The 10,000-nt window shown below is 40.7% G+C and overlaps 2 protein-coding genes across 3 annotated transcripts in view; one reads left to right on the top strand and one right to left on the bottom strand.

The window, feature by feature from the left end:
• LOC136834430 (putative neural-cadherin 2) overlaps nucleotides 1-10,000 on the top strand; it is a 582,131-nt gene that overhangs the window by 44,795 nt on the left and 527,336 nt on the right. The window lies entirely within an intron of this gene.
• On the bottom strand, nucleotides 4,263-4,766 carry LOC136834122 (uncharacterized). The gene has a single exon (XM_067096379.1). The coding sequence runs from the start codon at nucleotides 4,764-4,766 to the stop codon at nucleotides 4,263-4,265; it is 504 nt and encodes a 167-aa protein (XP_066952480.1).

A 10,000-nucleotide genomic window follows, 5' to 3' on the forward strand; every position in this document is an offset into this window, starting at 1 on the left:
CAGCGGAATTTATCTCTCGCATTATTTTCTCCATCCGTCTTATAATTTATTATACTCAGAGGTGGAAGCTAGAGTGGCGCTGAGAGACCTAAGGTGACTCTTCGCGTGTGAATGTGGGAAGATGGTATCCGTGACGTAGCGTGATATCACTATATGGATTGTTGGTGATTGGTCAAGGGGAGGTGACTCCAATGACTTTTTGTACTAAAAGGTTATGCTATTATAGCCATTTGGAAGGGCGGGTTGAATGGTAGCTGGTATGGTTTTCCACCGGATAACTGGTGTTGTGCACCAGGGGTGTTGCTCGAGGGCGTTGTATGATTGATTAAGGTGGAAAGTCTCTTAGGTTGCGTTCAAGTCAGGCATCTCGTGGAGGACGTGAGGGGCCTTGAGGTGAGTAGGCATCGTTTGTCACTGCCAACTATTTTGATGCTGCGGGCAAGGTTGTCACAGGTCAAGGAGGTGTTGTGCGATTTGGACCTATATTTTGACACCCTCCCGATTGTGGCAGGTTAAGTGCTTGGAGAGGTGCAGGTGTTAATACTAATGTATTTGCTGGGATATCCACATACGAGGCATTGAAAGTGACAGATCACAATGGCTATCTCCAGGTTATCTCCTGTAGAAAGGGTGAGTTGTTCTTCAACACTACGTAGATTGGTGGGTTTTCTGACAGTACATCATTAGATTAATTTTTTTGTTAAAATTTGCAGGGGTGATTAAGATGAGATGATCCTGCAAATGGCACATTTATCATCCTTGTACCTGCTACTCATGCGGCCATAATGTACAGCGTAATGTCCTGAGAGGTGGCTGTGTTGGGAGAGGGTGTCTGGACGACATACTTAGGATGAAACCAAGTTCTAGAGGCTAACCTGTAATCCTACTGATGAAATTAAGAGGGAAGCTATCCACATCATAGACAGCATATGCAGCTAGAGGCACCACCTAACTCTTGACTACCATAGGAGACTTCGGACAGGGATACATCTATAGAAACATATAAACCCACAAACCCAGTAACCTCCTGTATCCAATTATCAGGCGGAGTTCAGCACCAATGCACACCTAAACAAAATGTCTCGGCACACTCCTGACACCCTCACTTACCAAATTAAGACAACCTACATTTGTCTGCTGAATTCCTGGAGTCTATGAAGGCATTATTCCATCTCTCAACATTGAGCCATTATTTACAAAGGTTCCTGTCGACGAAACTATCAACCAAATGATGGCCCAAATCTACAGGGCCTCTTTTACCTTGGATCTGGACATCCTAGACCTAGGCCATGCCCTCTTAGAGATCTGAACAAAAAAGGTACACCCTTTTGAACTATAGAGGGAAAATGAACATTCAAACAGATGGTGTTGTTAAGGGCTTTCCTCTAGGTTCCATTTTTGCAAATTTCAATTTGAGAATTGTTGAAAAGCATGTCTTCTCCTGCCTTCAGAAGCCCAGCACATATGCAAGGTGTACTGATAATACATTCAACTATACCAATGACATGCAAAGACATAGTGCCTCCAGAAAGCCTTCGAACAATGTAGTGTCTTGTGCTACATGAGTGAGTCCAGTATCAATGGCTGACTCCCCTTCCTCAACATTCAAATCATTGAGAACAGCTAGGGAACCAGCCCATTGGTCTACATCAAGCCGATTTACCTCTGTCTTTACATGAACTGGCAGAGTGAGTGCCCTGAGCCATATAAGGGCCCTGCCATCAGTGCCTACATCAGGAAGGCTCTTCCTCACTGCTACTTACGGCAGAGCACACACACACACACACACTGAACTAGAGAGGATGTCTCAGGTAACCATGAAAAATGAGTACTCCAACAATCATCAAGCAGATTGAGTTAAGACCATGAATTCGTGGTACAACCCAGCATCTTTTCCAAACACGCCCACATCTCCAGAAATTAAGCTGCATTATAAATCCTGCACAAGTAAGAAGCACAAGGGTGACAAGTGTGCCAACCACATAATCACCTCATCTAACATCACACCTCTAAATGCAGAAAGAAAATTATTCTAATATTATACAACAGGGAAACTGCAACTCTAATACTGAGGAACAATACCCCTCCTACAGGAGATTGCCAGAATAGAACCTTTAAGCACCTATTCAAGCATATCTCCTTCTATAGACACGGTGGTGTCATCAAGAAACATACATCTGAACTGCACAACACCTCACTGACCTTTGGTGCCCTTGCCAACAGCATCTAAAATTATTGTTATTCATCCAACAAACAACGCCTATGCATTCTTAAGACCCTTCACATCCTACAGGAGAAGCCTGACCTGACCAGCACATGAGATTTTCCCCTTCCTAACAACCAAATTACCCCCTCAAGTGAGGCCCCTAACACAACACTCACCTGCTGGGAAACCACACCAGCCACACTTCAACCCACCAACCCTAACGGTTATGACAGCACAACCTTCAATAAAAAGTCATTTGAGTCTCCCCATCCATGACCAGTCAGGAACAATCCACATAATGATGACACACTATGTCACAAATACCACACCACATCACACACGAATAAAACACCTGAAGTCTCCCAGCTATAACTAATACACTCAAGAAACATACATCTGTACTGCACAACACCTTATAACAATCTGAGAAGGGTAAAAATATTGATGAATAACTCTAAGTTACTTTGCACCAGCCTTCAAAAGACAATAGGTACTACTTGCATGATCATCTCCATCTGCCACCCCACCGAACCTGACCCACGCTTTCTCTATGGATCTGTCTTTATGTATAGTTTTTTTTTAATTTACAGTATTGCACCAATATTTTAAACACATAACTCCTGAGTACATTTTGTCATCTCTGAAGTGGGAATATTAGCCTCTTATTCTCCCCTTTGTGTGCCACAGAGAAAATAATTACAGGAACAGGGGACATAATGTGCAAGATAAATTCCACTGATACAGCCACAGTATTTATTAATAATAATAATAATAATAATAATAATAATAATAATAATAATAATAATAATAATAATAATAATGCAAATCTTCTTCACAATCCCGTGAATATGTTTATAAAAATACAAAATCCACATTTATGTAAATTACTGTATTTACAAATAAAAATAAATTCAGGAGCTTTCGAGCCTGCTCAGCTCCCTTCTTTAGCTGAAGAAGGGAGCTGAGCAGGCTCGAAAGCTCCTGAATTTATTTTATTTGTAAATACAGTAATTATAAATGTGGATTTTGTATTTTAATAATAATAATAATAATAATAATAATAATAATAATAATAATAATAATAATAATAATAATAATAATAATATATGCAGGGAGTAGACCTTCTCTGATGCATGTTTTGTTGAAAATAACGGCAATTTTTAACAAATTAATCTTATACAAGGTTTTTTCAATTCCCCTGATAATTCGTTTTTCTGGCTCAGCTAGGTTGTTGAGTAGAATTCCAGTATTCAAATTTGTCTAAATTGGGATATTAGTCAAAGATTATATTTGCTTATATCTTGTATATTCATAGTCTACATGTTTCGACCATCTCAAAGGTCGTCGTCAGGACGTTGGTGAAGATGAACTAAATGTGAAACGAGTTAGATCGGCTTTTATATGAGTGGTGGGTGGGGTCAAATTCGGCGCTGAATTATCATTGAAGGCCTGCGGACATTCCTTTTCACTCTAAGCTGCATTTCGTGTGTTGATGGTCTGTCTTGCATGTGAGCACTGCATCGCTGGGAAGGAGCAGGGGAATTTTGACAGGCTCTTCTGTTGAATGATGAATCCTGTTCAATGGTCGCATTGTGTGGGGCGCTCGTTGTGGGTATCCTGGTAGCTGTAGGAAGAAGAAAGGTCTCTTGCATGATGTTCAATGATGGTCTTTCTTTTTCTACATGCAAGGCTTCCAAGAGGCGCAGTCGGCGATGGTCTGCTGTTTGATCTATAATGTCGATGTTCGGGATAATGTCTTGTCTTTTAATTCTCTGGTTGTGGGCAGTTTTTGCATGATTGAAGATTGCTCCCTCTTGTGCATGGCAGGACACTCTCTTCGAAAAACGCATCGTTGTCATTCCGAAGTAACTGCCGAGGCATCCTTGGACGGGGCATAGGTAATGGTAAACCAAGTTGGTTTTCTGAGAGGGTCCTGCTGAGGTATGGCTGGATTGTTCTTCATTATCAAACTGCTTGTTTTCCGGTTCTTGTAATATATTACTAAGTTGACCTTCTTCTCGGGATTGGTGGTGTTGACGTTCTCTTCTATGATTTTTCAGAGGGCGGGCTCATCATCTTTGTACTTCTTATGGAAGAATCCTCTATAGAAGAGATCTATATGCTCAGGGACGTCAGGGCGCGGCTCCTGCTGGTACCAGCTCTCGACATTCCTGCGGATAGATTCTCCTATTTCTTTATTAGGGTGTCCATTATCAATGACGACCTGGGCAACACGCTCGAGTTCATCGTGGGTGATGTTCCAGGAGGAGCAGTGTGAGAGGGCCCTCCTGACATAGGCGCTGATGGTAGAGCACTTATACCTCTCGGGGCACTCACTCTCTCCGTTGAGACACATTCTCAGGTTCGTTGGTTTAGTGTATACCTTGGTGGGGAAATGGGTCTCTTTTTCTTCAACCAGGACGTCGAGGAAAGGGAGGTGGCGGTCTTTGCTGTGTTTGATCGTAAAGGTGAGACTGCTGTGCTGATGGAAAGAGCGCCTCAGGTCTTCTATTTCTTCCCGCGAATCAGCAACGACGAAAGTATCGTCGATGTACCTCATGTATATTCTGGGTTGGCTGCTATTTTCGAAACCCTTTGTTCGACGGTTCCCATGTAGAAGTTAGCAAAGAGAACACCTAGAGGGGATCCCATTGCAACACCGTCAATCTGTGTGAACATATGTCCATGGTGGTTGGAAAAGGGGGCCTTCTTCGTGCAGATTTCCAGCAGGGAATGGAGGGCGTGTTTGGGGATGTTCAGGGTAGGCGTGGTGGGGTCCCTATACACTCGGTCTAGGATCATCCAGATGGTTTCATTGACAGGGACGTTTGTGAAGAGGGACTCCACGTCCATGGAAGTGATGAATCCTCCAGAGGGGGTGGTCCTAAGGGTTTCAAGGAACTCTGCCGACGATTTCAGGCTGAATCTGTCCGGGACGTACGGGGTCAGGATGGTGTTGAGCCTCTTGGCCAGCTGGTATGTAGGGGCAGGATTCTGACTGATGATGGGGTGTAGGGGGTTACCTCGCTTGTGTGTTTTTACATTTCCGTAAATGTACCCAAGGCCGTAGTCACCAGTGATCGGAGGCAGGTGGCAGGGATTAGAGGCGGCGTTGACTGTCTCAATGATCCTGTTAGCCTCCCTTTTGATTTCGTCGATGGGGTTCCTAGTAATCATCAGGAACTTTGTAGGGTGGGCCAAGATGTCGTCCAACTTCTGACGGTGCTCGTCGGTGCTGATGAGGACAAAAGCCACGGTCTTATTGACTCTCCAGACGGTGATCTCCTCTCTCTCCCTAATCTGTTTAGCTGCATCCCTCAGGCATCGATCAATGATATACTCTCGTAGTCTCCTCGGTTGGTGAGGGCCTCTGCCAGCAGCAAGGGTTGAAGGGCGTCGGTCGTGTGGATATACCCAAGGTCCTCATGTCTACGTATCGAATCCAGAAGGTGTTCTATTTCCAGGTGTTTGTCCAGGGGCCTCGGTCGCGAGATGTAATGGCAGTTGAGACCCATCCTCAATAATTCGTCTTCCTCAGGGGTCGGGGTGTACTTGGTCAGGTTAATGTAGTTTTCTTTTTCCTGTGGAAGGCACAGTTTGCCCCCATTAAGGGCAGTCAGTTTCTTTGTGATGCCCTTGAGTTTCTTTTCTGCATCTTTCTCCTCCAAGTGGCGAAGACAGTCGGTGATGTTTCTGTTGCTCCTGCCCTTGGAGGGGGACGTCAGATGTTCTTTCATCCTCTCTGTTCCCAATACAAGATATAAGCAAATACAATCTTTGACTAATATCCCAATTTAGACATATGAATATTGGAATTCTACTCAGCAACCTAGCTGAGCCAGAAAAACGAATTATCAGGGGAATTGAAAAAACCCTGTATAAGATTAATTCGTTAAAAACTGCCATTATTTTCAACAAAATAATAATAATAATAATGAACCAAGGAACCCCCTGTAACGAGGCTAAAATATCGAGAATTAAAAGCAACCACAGTGTTAAAAATATTTATGCACAGCGCTAAAAATGATAAGGAGAGACTTTCAGCTACTACTCTGTATCCCTCATCAGTCCTACTGATGAGGGATATGGAGTAGTATCTGAAAGTCTCTCCTAATCATTTTTAACTCTATGCACAAATATTTCTAACACTGCTGTGGCTTTTAATTCTCAATAATAATAATAATGATAATAATAACAATATTAATAATATTGCTGACAACAAAGACCCTTTTTTTATGTAACTTTTTGAAGCATGTTATCATGATATTACAGAGAACCTCGGCTATTATGCTTAAAAAACTACACAGAAGAACCCTTGCTAAAACTTTCTTGAATTTGTCAGAACATGACCCTCTTTGTACACCAATAATAATTCTTAGATTGGTATGACAACGACTCGCCTTTTCAAGGGGATCTGCATGAAGGGGCGGTGTAGCAACACTGCATGAGGGAACATGGCAACACCCTCCAATGCCACCAGTTTGTATGGAATACTAGAATCCTTGACAGCAAAATGGACCTCAGCCGCCTCCACTACAGGGGGCCCCTTGCCATCCTGCAGTGGAAACCTATACTAAATAGTTCTCAGGAAACCCTCCCCCTGCCAGCCACCATCAGGAGAACAAATTAACAATACGAATACAGCCACACTCCTCCTTGAGCCGCTACTACCGCTATAGTATATGCACATCAGCTGTGCATTTGGTGCCTAGCGCCGTCCCTTACGACGCTCCTGATTGGCTAGTGGTCACCCAATCACAGCGCTGGAAAGTGGCCAGTCTGCAGTCCCTCTCAAAGCTCCGTAGAGTGAATATATCTGCTCCGACTCCTGAGGAAAATGTCTTTCAAAAGTTATAACTTCCATTACACCTCAGTTTTACCCAAAGAATAGTAGTGTTTCCCAATTTCACCACTAAACATGTCAAGCCAATGGTTGAAGGATTATAATAATATATGAATTATTTACTTCAATAAACTTAATGGTAAGATATTTGATAGTGAAATAAACAAGAAATTTTTAAAGATAAAATGTATTCTTTCATTCCTTACGTGGCATCGCAGTGCATTCATCATTTATCGTCTTGTGTCTCATAAAATTTCGTAGCTTAAATGTCATGGGTGGCAATGCTACCTAAAAAGTATGGGTAGGGCTATCAATAAATATGAAAATAACAAGCAAGCGATTAAGAATATTAAAATGTGCGGGGAAGCACGCAGACTATAGCCTATCCCGGGCAACCAGCCAGCTCTTTACACATTCCTTAGGCCTGCTTCTAGAGGAATCTCTTGCATTCGCTTGTTGTTATTTGGGGCCACACTTGAATGACGCTTGTATGTCAGATCTTGCATTCAAGATCAATAAACGAGCCTAGGATTATGTAATGACTCGTCTATGGCCGTCTGCAATCAGCTACACTTCTAGTATTGTGAGCCTCCTCGCTCCCCTACAAAAAAAGTTACATACACCTACCATACTTTTCTATGTATCTACGTATGTATGTAGTCTATAATTACTCATTTTAATTGTTTTCCGTATCGCGGCCCCTGATAGGGTGCTACCGTAGGCCTACTGTCAAGTGCAGCTGGTCGTACCCATGTAGAGAAGTTACCTTTTTATTCGGACGGCCATAGACGAGTCATTACATATATCCTAGGCTCGTTTATTGAACTTGAATGCAAGATCTGATATACAAGCATCATTCAAGTATGGCCCCAAATAACAACAAGCGAATGCAAGAGATTCCTTTAGTAGTAGGCCTAAGGAATGTGTAAAGAGCTGGCTGGTTGCCCGGGATAGGCTATAGTCTGCGTGCATCCCCGCACATTTTAATATTCTTAATCGCTTGCTTGTTATTTTCATATTGATTGATAGCCCTACCCATACTTTTTAGGTAGCATTGCCATCCATGACATTTAAGCTACGAAATTTTATGAGACACAAGACAATAAATGATGAATGCACTGCGATGCCACGTAAGGAATGAAAGAATACATTTTATCTTTAAAAATTTCTTGTTTATTTCACTATCAAATATCTTACCATTAAGTTTATTGAAGTAAATAATTCATACATTATTATAATCCTTCAACCATTGGCTTGACATGTTTAGTGATGAAATTGGGAAACACTACTATTCTTTGGGTAAAACTGAGGTGTAATGGAAGTTATAACTTTTGAAAGACATTTTCCTCAGGTGTCGGAGCAGAGATATTCACTCTACGGAACTTTGAGAGAGACTGCAGACTGGCCATTTTCCAGCGCTGTGATTGGGTGACCACTAGCCAATCAGGAGCGTCGTAAGGGACGGCGCTAGGCACCAAATGCACGGCTGATGTGAATGTCCTATAGCAGAGTCCACCGGAGCCAACCAATCAGCGCTCGCGTTGGTCAGCCAGACTCGCAGCCAATAGGAGAGCTCCTGGAATATGACCAACCAATGAAAAATCGTCCCATTGTTTTTTAAACCTGTTTTCGGGTATAAATAACCGCCCCCCCCATGTACCCCTTCAATGGTAGCAAGCGACTACCGAAGCGCCGGAATAATAAATGAACTTTGGGCAGCTGCTTTATAGTTTATATACTTGCTGAAACGAAGAAAATTATACGCCAAGTTGAGAAGACAAAATATAACCTCAATCGCATACAGAGTGCCATTCATTTCAGTGAAGTTTGCCTGAAAGAGGGGTCTCCTTCCAAAATTATAATAATTATAATAATAACTCCTACAGAAATTAGCTTTAAGAAATAATACATATAAATACTGCTTTAGACAGATGAAACAATTCTTGGTAAGAACATCTTAATGTAAGAAATGAAGTAAGCATTTCTTACAATTTTACGTAAAACCAGAAAAAAATACAACTACTTATACCCAATAATCTTTGATAATGAATTAAAATGAAAAGTAGAAATTATAATTGTTTTGAACAAACTATGATAATTAAGCAGTTGAGGGAAAGAATGATGATGGTGTTTTTTGAAAGAACTTTCAATTCTCTTTCATTTAATATCTTAAAAATTATCTCCAGGACACCATAAAATTATCTTGCTTAAAATAAAAAAAATATAAAAAAATAAAATGTAGGTAATCTATAAAAATTAACAAAAGTTTAACTTATGTAAAATTAAATATATAAGAATTATTAACTAAAAAAAGGCTTATTCAAAATGAACTGTTTAAAAGTCGTCACTAGAAATAAATTTATCAATATCAGACTGAAGAAAAGAAGGTGATTTAATCGGCCCTATCAAATGAACTAAAAATTAGTCTGCAAAAATTAGTTAATAAAAAATGTAGTAAAAATTAAACATACTCGAAGGAAACTTCTTAAAATTTAACTTACTAAAACTTAAGCGTGAACATTCTAAAATAAATTCCTTAAAACCTTATCTTACTTTAAATTAAATTACTAAGACTAAATTTCCTTAAAATCAAAGTATTCAGAAATGACTTAGTGAATAAGAACTTAGCGAAAGTAAACTTACCTAATAAAAATGAAGTTTTCAAAAGAACAACTGACTACAATTTACATCTGAGAGCGAACTAAAACGTATTAAAACAAACTCACAAAAGGCGAACCAACTAATATGTAACGATTTAAAATTAACAATAAAAATGAACCAACAGAAAATGACATGGAAATATACTTATTAAAAGCCGATTTATTAAAACTAACACCAAAAATTAAAGTAAAACTGACCTTATTGAAAGTTGGGACGAGAAAACGAGTTTCGGTGGCAGATGGAGCAGAGAACATTAATCGCGGGGACGAAGCATCTTGATTATAAACAAC

This window comes from Macrobrachium rosenbergii, chromosome 53 (genome assembly GCF_040412425.1).
Source record: "Macrobrachium rosenbergii isolate ZJJX-2024 chromosome 53, ASM4041242v1, whole genome shotgun sequence".
NCBI classification, from domain to species: domain Eukaryota; kingdom Metazoa; phylum Arthropoda; class Malacostraca; order Decapoda; family Palaemonidae; genus Macrobrachium; species Macrobrachium rosenbergii.

Bases quoted from the DNA above. Each gene is read 5' to 3' on its own strand.
- LOC136834122 (XM_067096379.1), bottom strand. From the start codon at position 4,766: ATGAGGTACATCGACGATACTTTCGTCGTTGCTGATTCGCGGGAAGAA.